The sequence below is a fragment of the Panulirus ornatus genome, chromosome 23 (assembly GCF_036320965.1).
Source record: "Panulirus ornatus isolate Po-2019 chromosome 23, ASM3632096v1, whole genome shotgun sequence".
Classification (NCBI taxonomy): domain Eukaryota; kingdom Metazoa; phylum Arthropoda; class Malacostraca; order Decapoda; family Palinuridae; genus Panulirus; species Panulirus ornatus.
In genome coordinates this window covers 16,585,578-16,604,944 of record NC_092246.1, presented here as the reverse complement: position 1 = coordinate 16,604,944, position 19,367 = coordinate 16,585,578, and the positions used below count along the sequence as shown (strand labels likewise).

At 41.2% G+C, this 19,367-nt stretch overlaps 1 protein-coding gene across 1 annotated transcript in view; it reads right to left on the bottom strand.

The window, feature by feature from the left end:
- Positions 1-19,367, bottom strand: part of Ufd4 (ubiquitin fusion-degradation 4-like) — a 497,787-nt gene that overhangs the window by 176,306 nt on the left and 302,114 nt on the right. The window contains exons 22-24 of the mRNA XM_071676899.1: positions 13,738-13,920; positions 10,573-10,687; positions 663-880 (exon numbers count right to left, since the gene is read on the bottom strand). Coding sequence (XP_071533000.1) covers positions 663-880; positions 10,573-10,687; positions 13,738-13,920 — 516 coding nt within the window. The remainder of the gene's footprint in view (positions 1-662; positions 881-10,572; positions 10,688-13,737; positions 13,921-19,367) is intronic.

Sequence of the window (19,367 nt, the reverse complement as noted above, 5' to 3'; positions counted from 1 at the left end):
ATTAAAAAGGATGAAAGGATTGCAAGGAACAGAGTGAACTGGAAAGATGTGGTATACAGGGAGCAAAAAGCTGTTAATGGACTGAACCAGGGTATGGGAAGCTGCTCAGGGAAACCATGGAAAGGTCTGTGGGGTGGGAAGCTGCTCAGGGAAACCATGGAATGGTCTGTGGGGTGGGAAGCTGCTCAGGGAAACCATGGAAAGGTCTGTGGGGTGGGAAGCTGCTCAGGGAAACCATGGAAAGGTCTGTGGGGTCTGGTTGAGGAGAAGGGGCCATAAGCTAGTGAGCTGATGACGTCGATCTGCTTTATCGTATGCCAACTAGAGAGCAGTTGTAAGTAACTAAGAATGTTCTTTGTATGCTATCACAGAAAGCAGCAAACAAGTACTAAGTGAAAAGAAGACAAAATTTCTTTATCACTACACTTAATCTATTTCTGTATATCATTACATTACCTTCCAATCTCCTATGACGACAAACATACATCTCGTTTTATGTTTCATACAACCTTGTTATCAGTCATACAACGTACCATTAGTCATTAACTGACTTCTTATTTAATACATTTCTTGTTCACCACACAATTATTACGACTTGGAATTACCCCACCTTTCACCAAAGACTAGACAAAACAAGCCTACAGAGTTTACGTTTACCTTACCTTTGTAGACTTTACTGCAGTAGTAATTGTTGCTACTGATGCAGAAGGAGTGGCTGAAGTGGCAGTATTGCTGGACGTACTACTAACAGTGCTGGTTATATTGGACACCTGAGGAGATTCTGGATCATAGCCTGGAGCTAATTTGAGGTCATATTTTCCCTCTGCACCCATTCGGTAACTATTAGAAGCCCCATGGTCCCAGGTCACATCAATCCAACCTGTTTGAAATGATTTTAAGAGATATTACACCAATACACTAGAACAGAAATTTCATGAGATTCCTCAACTCCTTTCAAATCCGTAAAACAAAGGCAAAATGTAGCAGAAAAATGTTACAGGCAGGCAGTAACAAAATTACAAGTAATTATTGGGAAAAAGGGATGAAATCGTTGAGTTGGTATACCTAACACATTCAACTTCATTCCTATTTCCTATTAATTACTGATAACATTACCACCTACCTGTAACATTTTCTACAGCATTTATGATACATTTCTCCCTGACAAACTAATTCTCATTGGCTTATCAGAAAAATAATAAAGGAAACTCTGAGGGATAAGGCTGGAGAACCCATTCAACTTTCTGCAGCCTGGTTTGTTTTGGTTCATCACAGACAAAAGATGGTATGCATCTCAGACTGTTGCTGTTCTCTTCTTATCTCAATTCTTATTCTCTTGATTAGTTTCTACATGGCATTGTTCTTGGGAGGGGGGAGTGGGAAAATGTTGATCAAGATATGTTAAATGTTTTGATGTTGAAGCTGCACCATAACAAACATTGAGACAGTAACCTCGCCAAACACTAGCTATTCTTTCCACTTAAATGCAAGTTATTGAATTTTAGCATTAAAAAGTCTGGAAACCCTTACTAGTATGAAATAAAAATATCAAACTTGGTAACAATGTTCTTTTGAGGGAAAAATCTAGAAAATGTCGATACAGAAGTAAAGTTAGATGTTCCAACGCTGTATCAGAAACCATAATGTGCATCAAGACAGTAACACTAAAATATTTTGAAAGGCTTCATAATACAAATAAAAATGTTCAGCTTAGTAGCACTCCCTTTCAGAAAAATACAAGCACTGGGAAAATGATCTTCAAGTAAAATTAGATGTTTTGATGCTGTAGCTGCAGTTATAACAAGCACTGAAACATTAACCTTTTCTGACATTCATTGCAAGAGAAATAGCTCTGTCCTTCTGTCTACTTATCCATTAGTTTTGGAAATCTTAGCATCAAAATGTCAGGGAACACTTGCTGATATGAGAAAAAATATCTAAGTTCATGGCATTGTTTCTTTGTGAAAAAACAGTATCATGAGAATTTTGATCTACAAGTCAATGGCAGATGTTCTGATGCCTATAAACACCCATAGTGATTTCTTGAAGGAATAGAAAACTTATGATACATATTAACAGATCAAAGGCTACATACTGTGTCTGAGTCCTACTTCAATGATAATTCATGATTTTTTACTGCACTGACTTTATCAAACTCCTGTTAGAGTGGAAATAAATTCTAGATCAATAATAACTGTTCATCTGGGAAGAAGAAAATCATGAGAAACTGTCCATCTAAGGTTTTTAGCTAACACTGATAAGGAGGCTGATATCAGTTAAGATACAAAATATTTTTTCCACTAGATATTCCTAACTGGAGGTGCATCTAAAATGGCAGTGTGCCTTATACGGCAGGAAATACGATAAATAATGTACACCTTTTCCTGAATGCAAAGTAGATTACAGATAAATGCGCATCTTATCAAAATAAACTATCTCCTGACATACACTGCTATTCATTTCAAATGTATAAATGCAAAAAAAAAAAAAAAAAAAAAAATTTACCCTGTTTCTTGTAATATTTGCAAAATATCTGTATAAATTCATATCAGTAAGTTTATCCCTGGGGATAGGGGAGAAAGAATACTTCCTACGCATTCCTCATGTATTAGAAGGCGACTAGAGGGGACGGGAGTGGGAGGCCAGAAACCCTCCCCTCCTTGTATTTTGACTTTCTAAAAGGGGAAACAGAAGAAGGAGTCACGCGGGGAGTGCTCATCCTCCTCGAAGGCTCAGATTGGAGTGTCTAAATGTGTGTGGATGTAACCAAGATGAGAAAAAAGGAGAGATAGGTAGTATGGTTGATGAAAGGAACCTGGATGTTTTGGCTCTGAGTGAAACAAAGCTCAAGGGTAAAGGGGAAGAGTGGTTTGGGAATGTCTTGGGAGTAAAGTCAGGGGTTAGTGAGAGGACAAGAGCAAGGGAAGGAGTATCACTACTCCTGAAACAGGAGTTGTGGGAGTATGTGATAGAGTGTAAGAATGTAAATTCCAGATTGATATGGGTAAAACTGAAAGTTGATGGAGAGAGATGGGTGATTATTGGTGCATATGCACCTGGGCATGAGAAGAAAGATCATGAGAGGCAAGTGTTTTGGGGGAAGCTGAATGAGTGTGTTGGTGGTTTTGATGCACAAGACCGGGTTATAGTGATGGGTGATTTGAATGTAAAGGTGAGTAAGGTGGCAGTTGAGGGAATAATTGGTATACATGGGGTGTTCAGTGTTGTAAATGGAAATGGTGAAGAGCTTGTAGATCTATGTGTTGAAAAAGGACTGGAGATTGAGAATGCCTGGTTTAAAAAGTGAGATATACATAAGTATACGTATGTAAGTAGGAGAGATGGCCAGAGAGTGTTATTGGATTACGTGTTAATTGATAGGCGCGTGAAAGAGAGACTTTTGGATGTTAATGTGCTGAGAGGTGCAAGTGGAGGGATGTCTGATCATTACCTTGTGGAGGCGAAGGTGAAGATTTGTAGGAGTTTTCAGAAAAGAAGAGAGAATGTTGGGGTGAAGAGAGTGGTGAGAGTAAGTGAGCTTGGGAAGGAGACTTGTGAGAGGAAGTACCAGGAGAGACTGAGTACAGAATGGAAAAAGGTGAGAACAAAGGAGGTAAGGGGAGTGGGGGAGGAATGGGATGTGTTTAGGGAAGCAGTGATGGCTTGCGCAAAAGATGCTTGTGGCATGAGAAGCGTAGGAGGTGGGTTGATTAGAAAAGGTAGTGAGTGGTGGGATGAAGTAAGATTATTAGTGAAAGAGAAGAGAGAGGCATTTGGACGATTTTTGCAGGGAAAAAATGCAAATGAGTGGGAGATGTATAAAAGAAAGAGGCAGGAGGTCAAGAGAAAGGTGCAAGAGGTGAAAAAGAGGGCAAATGAGAGTTGGGGTGAGAGAGTATCATTAAATCTTAAGGAGAATAAAAAGATGTTTTGCAAGGAGGTAAATAAAGTGCGTAAGACAAGGGAGCAAATGGGAACTTCAGTGAAGGGGGCTAATGGGGAGGTGATAACAAGTAGTGGTGATGTGAGAAGGAGATGGAGCGAGTATTTTGAAGGTTTGTTGAATGTGTTTGATGATAGAGTGGCAGATATAGGGTGTTTTGGTCGAGGTGGTGTGCAAAGTGAGAGGGTTAGGGAAAATGATTTGATAAACAGAGAAGAGGTAGTAAAAGCTTTGCAGAAGATGAAAGCCGGCAAGGCAGCAGGTTTGGATGGTATTGCAGTGGAATTTATTAAAAAAGGGGGAGACTGTATTGTTGACTGGTTGGTAAGGTTATTCAATGTATGTATGACTCATGGTGAGGTGCCTGAGGATTGGCGAAATGCTTGCATAGTGCCATTGTACAAAGGCAAAGGGGATAAGAGTGAGTGCTCAAATTAAAGAGGTATAAGTTTGTTGAGTACTCCTGGTAAATTATATGGGAGGGTATTGATTGAGAGGGTGAAGGCATGTACAGAGCATCAGATTGGGGAAGAGCAGTGTGGTTTCAGAAGTGGTAGAGGATGTGTGGATCAGGTGTTTGCATTGAAGAATGTATGTGAGAAATACTTAGAAAAGCAAATGGATTTGTATGTAGCATTTATGGATCTGGAGAAGGCATATGATAGAGATGCTCTGTGGAAGGTATTAAGAATATATGGTGTGGGAGGCAAGTTGTTAGAAGCAGTGAAAAGTTTTTATCAACGATGTAAGGCATGTGTATGTGTAGGAAGGGAGGAAATTGATTGGTTCTCAGTAAATGTAGGTTTGCGGCAGGGGTGTGTGATGTCTCCATGGTTGTTTAATTTGTTTATGGATGGGGTTGTTAGGGAGGTGAATGCAGGAGTTTTGGAAAGAGGGGCAAGTATGCAGTCTGTTGTGGATGAGAGAGCTTGGGAAGTGAGTCAGATGTTGTTCGCTGATGATACAGCGCTGGTGGCTGATTCATGTGAGAAACTGCAGAAGCTGGTGACTGAGTTTGGTATAGTGTGTGAAAGAAGAAAGTTGAGAGTAAATGTGAATAAGAGCAAGGTTATTAGGTATAGTAGGGTTGAGGGTCAAGTCAATTGGGAGGTAAGTTTGAATTGAGAAAAACTGGAGGAAGTGAAGTGTTTTAGATATCTAGGAGTGGATTTGGCAGCTGATGGAACCATGGAAGCGGAAGTGACTCATAGGGTGGGGGAGGGGGTGAAAATTCTGGGAGCATTGAAGAATGTGTGGAAGTCGAGAATATGTTTGAAGGAATAGTGGTTCCAACAATGTTGTATGGTTACGAGGCATGGGCTTTGGACAGAGTTGTGCGCTGGGGGGTGGATGTGCTGGAAATGAGATGTTTGAGGACAATATGTGGTGTGAGGTGGTTTGATCGAATAAGTAATGTAAAGGTAAGAGAGATGAGAGGTAATAAAAGGAGTGTGGTTGAGAGAGCAGAAGAGGGTGTTTTGAAATGGTTTGGTCACATGGAGAGAATGAGAGAGGAAAGATTGGTCAATCAGAGGTGGAGGGTACGAGGAGATGTGGGAGACCAAATTGGAGGTGGAAAGATGGAGTGAAAAAAATTCTGAGTGATCGGGGCCCGAACATGCAGGAGGGTGAAAGGCGTGCAAGGAATGGAGTGAATTGGAAAAGTGTGGTATATCGGGGTCGACATGCTGTCAATGGATTGAACCAGGGCATGTGAAGCGTCTGGGGTAAACCATGGAAAGTTCTGTGGGGCCTGGATGTGGAAAGGGAGCTGTGGTTTCAGTGCATTATTACATGCCAGCTAGAGACTGTGTGTGAATGAATGGGGCCTTTGTTGTCTTTTCCTAGCACTACCTCACACACATGAAGGGGGAGGGGGTTGTTATATATTGTTATTTTATGTGTGGCGAGGTGGCGAAGGGAATGAATAAAGGCAGACAGTATGAATTATGTACATGTGTATATACGTATGTCTTTTTTTTTTTTTTTCAAACTATTCGCCATTTCCCGAGTTAGCGAGGTAGCGTTAAGAACAGAGGACTGGGCCTTTTTCGGAATATCCTCACCTGGCCCCCTCTGTTCCTTCTTTTAGAAAATTAAAAAAAAAAAAAAAAAACGAGAGGGGAGGATTTCCAGCTCCCCGCTCCCTCCCCTTTTAGTCGCCTTCTACAACACGCAGGAAATACGTGGGAAGTATTCTTAATCCCCTATCCCCAGGGATAATATATATATATATATATATATATATATATATATATATATATATATATATATATATATATATATATATATATATATATATTTTTTTTTTTTTATACTTTGTCGCTGTCTCCCGTGTTTGCGAGGTAGCGCAAGGATACAGACGAAAGAAATGGCCCAACCCCCCCCCCATACACATGTATATACATACGTCCACACACGCAAATATACATACCTACACAGCTTTCCATGGTTTACCCCAGACGCTTCACATGCCTTGATTCAATCCACTGACAGCACGTCAACCCCGGTATACCACATCGCTCCAATTCACTCTATTCCTTGCCCTCCTTTCACCCTCCTGCATGTTCAGGCCCCGATCACACAAAATCTTTTTCACTCCATCTTTCCACCTCCAATTTGGTCTCCCTCTTCTCCTTGCTCCCTCCACCTCCGACACATATATCCTCTTGGTCAATCTTTCCTCACTCATCCTCTCCATGTGCCCAAACCACTTCAAAACACCATCTTCTGCTCTCTCAACCACGCTCTTTTTATTTCCACACATCTCTCTTACCCTTACGTTACTCACTCGATCAAACCACCTCACACCACACATTGTCCTCAAACATCTCATTTCCAGCACATCCATCCTCCTGCGCACAACTCTATCCATAGCCCACGCCTCGCAACCATACAACATTCTTGGAACCACTATTCCTTCAAACATACCCATTTTTGCTTTCCGAGATAATGTTCTCGACTTCCACACATTCTTCAAGGCCCCCAGAATTTTCGCCCCCTCCCCCACCCTATGATTCACTTCCGCTTCCATGGTTCCATCCGCTGCCAGATCCACTCCCAGATATCTAAAACACTTCACTTCCTCCAGTTTTTCTCCATTCAAACTCACCTCCCAATTGACTTGACCCTCAACCCTACTGTACCTAATAACCTTGCTCTTATTCACATTTACTCTTAACTTTCTTCTTCCACACACTTTACCAAACTCAGTCACCAGCTTCTGCAGTTTCTCACATGAATCAGCCACCAGCGCTGTATCATCAGCGAACAACAACTGACTCACTTCCCAAGCTCTCTCATCCCCAACAGACTTCATACTTGCCCCTCGTTCCAAAACTCTTGCATTCACCTCCCTAACAACCCCATCCATAAACAAATTAAACAACCATGGAGACATCACACACCCCTGCCGCAAACCTACATTCACTGAGAACCAATCACTTTCCTCTCTTCCTACACGTACACATGCATTACATCCTCGATAAAAACTTTTCACTGCTTCTAACAACTTTCCTCCCACACCATATATTCTTAATACCTTCCACAGAGCATCTCTATCAACTCTATCATATGCCTTCTCCAGATCCATAAATGCTACATACAAATCAATTTGCTTTTCTAAGTATTTCTCACATACATTCTTCAAAGCAAACACCTGATCCACACATCCTCTACCACTTCTGAAACCACACTGCTCTTCCCCAATCTGATGCTCTGTACATGCCTTCACCCTCTCAATCAATACCCTCCCATATAATTTACCAGGAATACTCAACAAACTTATACCTCTGTAATTTGAGCACTCACTCTTATCCCCTTTGCCTTTGTACAATGGCACTATGCACGCATTCCGCCAATCCTCAGGCACCTCACCATGAGTCATACATACATTAAATAACCTTACCAACCAGTCAACAATACAGTCACCCCCTTTTTTAATAAATTCCACTGCAATACCATCCAAACCTGCTGTCTTGCCGGCTTTCATCTTCCGCAAAGCTTTCACTACCTCTTCTCTGTTTACCAAATCATTTTCCCTAACCCTCTCACTTTGCACACCACCTCGACCAAAACACCCTATATCTGCCACTCTATCATCAAACACATTCAACAAACCTTCAAAATACTCACTCCATCTCCTTCTCACATCTCCACTACTTGTTATCACCTCCCCATTTGCGCCCTTCACTGAAGTTCCCATTTGCTCCCTTGTCTTACGCACTTTATTTACCTCCTTCCAGAACATCTTTTTATTCTCCCTAAAATTTAATGATACTCTCTCACCCCAACTCTCATTTGCCCTTTTTTTCACCTCTTGCACCTTTCTCTTGACCTCCTGTCTCTTTCTTTTATACATCTCCCACTCAATTGCATTTTTTCCCTGCAAAAATTGTCCAAAAGCCTCTCTCTTCTCTTTCACTAATACTCTTACTTCTTCATCCCACCACTCACTACCCTTTCTAATCAACCCACCTCCCACTCTTCTCATGCCACAAGCATCTTTGGCGCAGTCCATCACTGATTCCCTAAATACATCCCATTCCTCCCCCACTCCCCTTACTTCCATTGTTCTCACCTTTTTCCATTCTGTACTCAGTCTCTCCTGGTACTTCCTCACACAGGTCTCCTTCTCAAGCTCACTTACTCTCACCACCCTCTTCACCCCAACATTCACTCTTCTTTTCTGAAAACCCATACAAATCTTCACCTTACTCTCCACAAGATAATGATCAGACATCCCTCCAGTTGCACCTCTCAGCACATTATCATCCAAAAGTCTCTCTTTCGCACGCCTGTCAATTAACAAGTAATCCAATAACGCTCTCTGGCCATCTCTCCTACTTACATAAGTATACTTATGTATATCTCGCTTTTTAAACCAGGTATTCCCAATCATCAGTCCTTTTTCAGCACATAAATCTTCAAGCTCTTCACCATTTCCATTTACAACACTGAACACCCCATGTATACCAATTATTCCCTCAACTGCCACATTACTCACCTTTGCATTCAAATCACCCATCACTATAACCCGGTCTCGTGCATCAAAACCACTAACACACTCATTCAGCTGCTCCCAAAACACTTGCCTCTCTTGATCTTTCTTCTCATGCCCAGGTGCATATGCACCAATAATCACCCACCTCTCTCCATCAACTTTCAGTTTTACCCATATTAATCGAGAATTTACTTTCTTACACTCTATCACATACTCCCACAACTCCTGTTTCAGGAGTATTGCTACTCCTTCCCTTGCTCTTGTCCTCTCACTAACCCCTGACTTTACTCCCCAGACTTTCCCAAACCACTCTTCCCCTTTACCCTTGAGCTTCGTTTCACTCAGAGCCAAAACATCCAGGTTCCTTTCCTCAAACATACTACCTATCTCTCCTTTTTTCACATCTTGGTTACATCCACACACATTTAGGCATCCCACTCTGAGCCTTCGAGGAGGATGAGCACTCCCCGCGTGACTCCTTCTGTTTCCCATTTTAGAAAGTTAATACAAGGAGGGGAGGATTTCTGGCCCCCCGCTCCCGTCCCCTCTAGTCGCTTTCTACGACACGCAAGGAATACGTGGGAAGTATTCTTTCACCCCTATCCCCAGGGATAATATACATATATATATACATATACACATACACACACATACACATACATAAGCACATATACACACACACACATACATATATATACATATGAAAAATGTAAGAAACAATTTAGAAAACTGAAACTTCTAGCTTGAAATGAATGAAAAAAAAAAAAAAAAATGAATGTCACATAATGGTTCAACCTCTGGCTATGGAAAAAAGGAAATGTATAATTGTATAATTTATTTACACAAACGTCAATAGCAGTTCTCATCACGTATATGTCTGTGTGTGTATATATATATGTATATGCTGAGATGTATAGGTATGTATATTTGCATGTGTGGACGTGTATGTATATACATGTGTATGAGGGTGGGTTGGGCCATTCTTTCGTCTGTTTCCTTGCGCTACCTCGCTAACGCAGGAGACAGCGACAAAGCAAAATAAATAAAAAATAAATAAATAAATATAAGTGAAAAAGATTTTGAGTGATCGGGGCCTGAACATGCAGGAGGGTGAAAGGCATGCAAGGAATAGAGTGAACTGGAACGATGTGGTTGAATCAGGGCATGTGAAGCGTCTGGGGTAAACCATGGAAAGTTCTGTGGGGCCTGGATGTGGAAAGGGAGCTGTGGTTTCGGTGCATTATTACATGACTGCTAGAGACTGAGTGTGAACAAATGGGGCCTTTGTTGTCTTTTCCTAGCGATACCTCGCACACATGAGGGGGGAGGAGGTTGTTATTCCATGTGTGGCGAGGTGGCGATGGGAATAAATAAAGACAGACAGTATGAATTATGTACATGTGTATATATGTATATGTCTGTGTGTGTGTATATATATATGTGTACATTGAGATGTATAGGTATGTATATTTGCATGCGTGGACATGTATGTATATACATGTGTATGTGGGTGGGTTGGGCCATTTCTTTCGTCTGTTTCCTTGCGCTACCTCGCTAACGCGGGAGACAGCGACAAAGCAAAATAAATAAATAAAATAAGTTTAACTAATAACTAAAAAGGACTCACCATTGTGAAGTTCTCCAGTGATGGTTCCTTCGCTAGGAGGGTTGCCGTCTTGGTCACGCCACTTCCAGTCAAGACCTCGTACCACACGTGCTCCCACCACCATGTGCTTTACCATCTGCCAGAAAAGGCAGCTCATAAGAAACTCATTCATCATTATCATTAAACTGCTCAGAAATGTGACAAAAACCTGTTAACCTACTGACCAAGAGTAAAATCATCATGCATTCTCACATCATAATAGTGTGTACCTAAAATAGCAACAAATATGGTATAAGCTAAAGCAGCCCTAACTGTGGCCATCTCAGATGAAAGGGATGTAGAGATAATTAGAAAAAGAGTAGATGAGTTCCTTTCATCATCTGTTCCTAACATGGGAAATGGCAAACAAACGAAAGAAAAGAAAAAGATTCTGTTGCATATTAGAACTTTCCTCCTACACCATGGATTTCCAGTGCCTTCAAGATAATAAAAGCAACCATAAACAATCTAGTTCAAGGATTCAAATGAAGAAATTGATTTCTGTGATTTGGGAGAAACATTATTTATTTTTTTATCTATTTTGCTTTGTCGCTGTCTCCCGCATTTGCGAGGTAGCGCAAGGAAACAGGAGAAAGAAATGGCCCAACCCACCCCCATACACATGTATATACACACACGCAAACATACACACCCATACATCTCAATGTACACATATATATATACACACACAGACACATACAAATATACCCATGCACACAATTCACACTGCCTGCCTTTATTCATTCCCATCGCCACCTCGCCACAATTGGAATACCAGCCCCCTCCCCCTCATGTGTGCGAGGTAGCGCTAGGAAAAGATAACAAAGGCCCCATTCGTTCACACTCAGTCTCCAGCTGTCATGCAATAATGCCCGAAACCACAGCTCCCTTTCCACATCTAGGCCCCACATAACTTTCCATGGTTTACCTCAGATGCTTCACATGCCCTGATTCAATCCACTGACAGCACGTCAACCACGGTATACCACATCGATCCAATTCACTCTATTCCTTGCACGCCTTTCACCCTCCTGCATGTTCAGGCCCCGATCACTCAAAATCTTTTTCACTCCATCTTTCCACCTCCAATTTGGTCTCCCACTTCTCCTCGTTCCCTCCACCTCCGACACATATATCCTCTTGGTCAATCTTTCCTCACTCATTCTCTCCATGTGCCCAAACCATTTCAAAACACCCTCTTCAGCTCTCTCAACCACACTCTTTTTATTTCCACACATCTCTCTTACCCTTACATTACTTACTCGATCAAACCACCTCACACCACACATTGTCCTCAAACATCTCATTTCCAGCACATCCACCCTCCTGCGCACAACTCTATCCATAGCCCATGCCTCGCAACCATACAACATTGTTGGAACCACTATTCCTTCAAACATAGCCATTTTTGCTTTCCGAGATAATGTTCTCGACTTCCATACACTCTTCAATGCTCCCAGGATTTTCGCCCCCTCCCCCACCCTATGATTCACTTCCACTTCCATGGTTCCATCCGCTGCCAAATCCACTCCCAGATATCTAAAACACTTTACTTCCTCCAGGTTTTCTCCATTCAAACTTACCTCCCAAATGACTTGACCCTCAACCCTACTGTACCTAATAACCTTGCTCTTATTCACATTTACTCTTAACTTTCTTCTTTCACACACTTTACCAAACTCAGTCACCAGCTCCTGCACTTTCTCACATGAATCAGCCACCAGCGCTGTATCATCAGCGAACAACAACTGACTCACTTCCCAAGCTCTCTCATCCACAACATATCTTCCAGAAAACATGATTCAAAACTTGTGGTCAGCCACATCTACTGTTTCCTGCACCAAGAGATCAGTAAGTATGTTTCATAACAGATAATACTTAGACATACAGAGGTTCATCCATAGTTTAAAATCTCCAGTGTTTAAGGAACAGTGTCCCTAAAAATACTTTCACAACAAAGTAAACAATTTCTATAATAATCAACAGTTTGAGGCTCTGAAAATGGAAAATATGTATACGTGATGTGATCAGTGTTATAAACATATGGAGTCTAAACATCAATCTAAAGCATTGGAGTGGCTATAAGAAATTGGGAAAGAAAAAAAATGAAATCTTTCTTTAGTGCTACCAATTTCTTTTTTACTGTAGCCAATCTTTTGGCTACCTGAGGTGCTACAGGTTCCTTAAAGTGTATTTGTACAAACAAACTCACTGAGCAAAGCAATAACCTAAAGTATTGATATGTTTGAAGGAATAGTGGTTCCAACAATGTTATATGGTTGCGAGGCGTGGGCTATGGATAGAGTTGTGCGCAGGAGGGTGGATGTGCTGGAAATGAGATGTTTGAGGACAATATGTGGTGTGAGGTGGTTTGATCGAGTAAGTAATGTAAGGGTGAGAGAGATGTGTGGAAATAAAGAGTGTGGTTGAGAGAGCAGAAGAGGGTGTTTTGAAATGGTTTGGTCAAATGGAGAGAATGAGTGGGGAAAGATTGACCAAGAGGATATATGTGTCAGAGGTGGAGGGAACGAGGAGGAGTGGGAGACCAAATTGGAGGTGGAAAGATGGAGTGAAAAAGATTTTGAGTGATCGGGGCCTGAACATGCAGGAGGGTGAAAGGCGTGCAAGGAATAGAGTGAACTGGAACGATGTGGTATACCGGGGTCGACGTGCTGTCAATGGATTGAACCAGGGCATGTGAAGCGTCTGGGGTAAACCATGCAAAGTGTGTGGGGCCTGGATGTGGAAAGGGAGCTGTGGTTTCGGTGCATTATTACATGACAGCTAGAGACTGAGTGTGAACGAATGGGGCCTTTGGTGTTTTTCCTAGCGCTACCTCGCACACATGAGGGGGGAGGGGGTTGTTATTCCATATGTGGCGAGGTGGCGATGGGAACAAATAAAGGCAGACAGTATGAATTATGTACATGTGAATATATGTGTATGTCTGTGTGTGTATATATATGTGTACATTAAGATGTATAGGTATGTATATTGTGCGTGTGTGGACATGTATGTATATACATTTGTATGTGGGTGGGTTGGGCCATTCTTTCGTCTGTTTCCTTGCGCTACTTCGCTAACGCGGGAGACAGCGATAAAGCAAAATAATATAATAATATATATGTTTCAGCTTAAACACCTCACCTGTGATTTTACTAATTTTCTTTGCCTTCTAAGATTTGCTTCTGCTTCTTTAGCTGCTCTACCTAGATCTTCACAGACTCCAGTCACTGTGCCATAAAGCTCTAAACCAGAGAGAGAGAGATAATGGGTCTGGCCAGAAGCATTCTTGCCAGTCTGCTGAATACGGACATGTCTCCAACCTGACTGTGAAGACAAAAATGGTCAGTGCTATACATGCTAGTCAGAGTTAAAAGATACACTTAAAAGAAAATATCATCTTCTATGCCATGTCCAACATAAGTAATGATAATCATTCCCTGTACATAGGCATTTAAACATATCATTATTAACATTTTTTGTTCATTTAAAGTAAATATCTGGGGCAAGAGCAGGGGGCTAGAAATCCTCCTCTCCTGTAACATGACTTTTTAAGTGTTGGCAAATGTTGTTTGCATTAACCACATCTTCAGTTACTTTAACCCATTCGAACACCACCTTCATGTGATAAAAGTAACTCTTCACATATCTTTAGCAAGTTTCTTGCTGCTTTCACATTATGTTGTCTGCTTGTTCTATTCCTGCATCTCTCAAGGCACTGTCTATGTCTATGAAATCTGTTTTGAAAACTTAGGCAGTGATCATGTCACACCTTATTCTTTTCTCTTCCAAGGTGGGCAAATCAAAGGCCTCTAACCTTTCCACGTAACTTAGCTTTCTCAAATCTGGTAACATCTTTGTTGCACTCCTTCTCTATTAGCTCTTCGTGCTTCTTTTAAGAGTGGTAACCGAATTTGAGAAACATATTCTGGTTTTGGCCATATATATGACATGAACAGCTTGTTAATTATTTCCTTAACCATAAATTGAATGCTATTCTAACATTTACAAGCAGATTGTTATTATCTTTACCTATCTTCCTAAAGTAGGCCTCTAGGCACCGTTTAGGGACAAACAATGTTGACTCCCAAGTCTTTCTCATACAAAGATTCCTACAACTTGTTTCTTGCTATATGGTAATCATTTTGAAGCCTTCTTACACTGTAATGCATACTCGTTACTTTATATTTACTCTAGCTGAACTTTGTATGGTGATGCAATCGTCCATGCCTTTCCCTTCCCCATTATTTCTACATCATCTGGAAACCTATCAAGGTTGCAGTCTATATTTTTTAGCAGTCATTTACATAGATAAGAGTAATAGTACCAGAATAGAACTCTATGATACTCCAATGCTCATATCAACCATTTTGAGAAGGCTCCTTTGACATGTTTCCTATATTTCCTTAAAGTCAGATAATCCTTTATACATCAAAGGAGTTCCTCTTTATTCTTACTTGGTGACCCAGCTCCTTAATCAGTCTTCTGTGCAGTACATCAAAAGATTTTCCGCAGCTGAGATATAAACACATCGTCCCAACTTTCCTTCTTGTCTAAGACAGAGATCACTCTCTAAATAGAAAGCTAAGAGATATGGTACACATGATCATCTTTCCCTAAAACTGTGTTGTCTTTCTCTTAAGTAGCTTCTTCTCTATAAAAAGTCATCCATTTGCTTTCTAGTTATCTTTTTCAGAGCCTTACAGACAACACTCATCAACGAGACTGCTCTGTAGTTTAGTGCCTCTTTCTGGTCACACTTTTTGTAGACAGGTATGAGGCCTGCCAACTTCCATTCCCTTGGCACTATGCATCTCTTAGTGACATCTTAAACTGCATTTAAAGAGGTTTATCTTGTTTATCTGCTCAAATTTTCTGCACAATTGATGAAATTTCATCATGACCATGAGCCTTGCATGGGTCAAGACCTTTTAGTATTCTACCCATTTGTATTCTGTTTCCCACATCAAGGTGGCACAGGAATAGAGGAAGAAAAGGCCACATTCACTCATCCATTCTCTGGCTGTCACATGTAAAGCTACAAACCACACAACACCCTATCCACAACCAGGCCCCACAGAGAGTCTCTCACAAAGTTTCTCAAATTCACAAACCAACTTATGCAGTTTCTCGCCTGAATCTGCCACAAGTGCTGTGTCATCAACAAACAAACAACTGACCCACCTCACACGCACCCCTCATCCTAAACATACTGAAGACCTACCCCATCCCACTAAATTTCCAAATTTACTTCCCTCACCATCCCGTCCATCTACAGATTAAACAGCTATGGTGACATCAAATATCCTCTGCTGCAGAACTCACCCTACTCCCACACATGCTTTACTCTTGATAAAAACTCCTCACTGCTTCTATTTGCTTTCCTCTCACACCATATATTTGTAACATCTTCCACTAGATCCATAAATGCCCCATAAAAATCCTTCTGTTTCTCTAAATATTTCTCACATTCTGCAAAGCAAAAAACTGATCCACAAATCATCTACCACTACTAAAACTACATTCCTCCTTCCCAATCTGAGGCTCCGTGCTAGCCACCACTCTCCCATACAACTTACCACATACACTCAACAAAGACACTCCCATACAACTAAGCAAGTACACTCAACAAAAGACTATGTATACTAAAAATTAAATAATATATTACATGATAACACAAACAATCACAAGAAGCACCCTGCATAAGGAATCCTAGCCCTACTCCTCTGAAATCATACATATTATGCCTTTAATGCTAAAGCTATATGCAGTCTGAATTTTGCGAATTTGCACCAGACAAAACATATTGGTTATTCTGCATTTCTTGGTATGAAAAGATACCTGATAACTTACAGATATTCAGAAAGAACTTTATATTTTGGCTTCCTTTATACATGACAATTCTGTTTTGAATTGGTTTTGGAAAAAAGAAAAAAAAAAAAGGAAAATTAAAAATTTTGATATACCTCCTAATCAATCTCTGCCAATCAAAGGCATCAACTAAAAATACATTGTAAAACGTAGGAGAATTAATATAACATAACACTCTCAAAATTCACTTGGTTTTACATGGCTACATCTGCTTGTAATGACACCAAAAGTGAGGTGTCATTTTCTGCAAGGTTATAAAATTGATAAGAGATATAGATAGATAGAGAGATACAGAGATAGAGAGAGAGAGAGTACAGTCTCGGTGAGAAACTTCGCACTCCAAAGAGATCCATAATTTTCCTGCTTCTGCTTGGAGTGCAACTTCAAAGCCCCATATAAGGAGTCCATGAATTACAAAATCAACTCATCAAAATCCTTCATTACTCTCATGGTTATATATATGTCTCATGACGGAAGAAGCAAAATTCATTTATCAGGTAATGCGCAAACCATACATTTACAATTCCACACCTGTGACTGGTTCCCTCTATAGCAGTTATTCCAGAAACATGCAACTGCTGCATGTCGACAGATTTATATTTATTTATTTTACTTTGCTTTGTCGCTGTCTCCCGCATTTGCGAGGTAGCGCAAGGAAACAGAAGAAAGAAATGGCCCAACCCACCCCCATACACATGTATATACACACACGTCTACACACGCAAATATACATACCTATACATCTCAATGTACACATATATATACACACACAGACACATACATATATACCCATGCACACAATTCACACTGTCTGCCTTTATTCATTCCCATCGCCACCTCGCCACACATGGAATATCATCCCCCTCCCCCCTCATGTGTGCGAGGTAGCGCTAGGAAAAGATAACAAAGGCCACATTCATTCACACTCAGTCTCCAGCTGTCATGCAATAATGCCCGAAACCACAGCTCCCTTTCCACATCCAGGCCCCACACAACTTTCCATGGTTTACCCCAGACGCTTCACATGCCCTGATTCAATCCACTGACAGCACATCAACCACGGTATACCACATCGATCCAATTCACTCTATTCCTTGCCCGCCTTTCACCCTCCTGCATGTTCAGGCCCCGATCACTCAGAATCTTTTTCACTCCATCTTTCCACCTCCAATTTGGTCTCCCACTTCTCCTCGTTCCCTCAACCTCCGACACATATATCCTCTTGGTCAATCTTTCCTCACTCATTCTCTCCATGTGCCCAAACCATTTCAAAACACCCTCTTCAGCTCTCTCAACCATGCTCTTTTCATTTCCACACATCTCTCTTACCCTTACATTACTTACTCGATCAAACCACCTCACACCACACATTGTCCTCAAACATATCATTTCCAGCACATCCACCCTCCTGCGCACAACTCTATCCATAGCCCACGCCTCGCAACCATACAACATTGTTGGAACCACTATTCCTTCAAACATACCCATTTTTGCTTTCCGAGATACTGTTCTCGACTTCCATACATTCTTCAATGCTCCCAGGATTTTCGCCCCCTCCCCCACCCTATGATTCACTTCCGCTTCCATGGTTCCATCCACTGCCAGATCCACTCCCAGATATCTAAAACACTTTACTTCCTCCAGTTTTTCTCCATTCAAACTTACCTCCCAATTGACTTGACCCTCAACCCTACTGTACCTAATATTATTACCTTGCTCTTATTCACATTTACTCTTAACTTTCTTCTTTCACACACTTTACCAAACTCAGTCACCAGCTTCTGCACTGTCTCACATGAATCAGCCACCAGCGCTGTATCATCAGCGGACAACAACTGACTCACTTCCCAAGCTCTCTCATCCCCAACAGACTTCATACTTGCCTCTCTTTCCAAAACTCTTGCATTCACCTCCCTAACAACCCCATCCATAAACAAATTAAACAACCATGGAGACATCACACACCCTTGCCGCAAACCTACATTCACTGAGAACCAATCACTTTCCTCTCTTCCTACACGTACACATGCCTTACATCCTTGATAAAAACTTTTCACTGCTTCTAACAACTTGCCTCCCACACCATATATTCTTAATACCTTCCACAGAGCATCTCTATCATATGCCTTCTCCAGATCCATAAATGCTACATACAAATCCATTTGCTTTTATAAGTATTTCTCACATACATTCTTCAAAGCAAACACCTGATCCACACATCCTCTACCACTTCTGAAACCACACTGCTCTTCCCCAATCTGATGCTCTGTACATGCCTTCACCCTCTCAATCAATACCCTCCCATATAATTTACCAGGAATACTCAACAAACTTATACCTCTGTAATTTGAGTACTCACTCTTATCCCCTTTGCCTTTGTACAATGGCACTATGCATGCATTCCGCCAATCCTCAGGCACCTCACCATGAGTCATACATACATTGAATAACCTTACCAACCAGTCAACAATACAGTCTCCCCTTTTTTAATAAATTCCACTGCAATACCATCCAAACCTGCTGCCTTGCCGGCTTTCATCTTCCGCAAAGCTTTTACTACCTCTTCTCTGTTTACCAAATCATTTTCCCTAACCCTCTCACTTTGCACACCACCTCGACCAAGACACCCTATATCTGCCACTCTATCATCAAACATTCAACAAACCTTCAAAATACTCACTCCATCTCCTTCTCACATCACCACTACTTGTTACCACCTCCCCATTAGCACCCTTCACTGAAGTTCCCATTTGCTCCCTTGTCTTACGCACTTTATTTACCTCCTTCCAGAACATCTTTATATTCTCCCTAAAATTTAATGATACTCTCTCACCCCAACTCTCATTTGCCCTCTTTTTCACCTCTTGCACCTTTCTCTTGACCTCCTGTCTCTTTCTCTTATA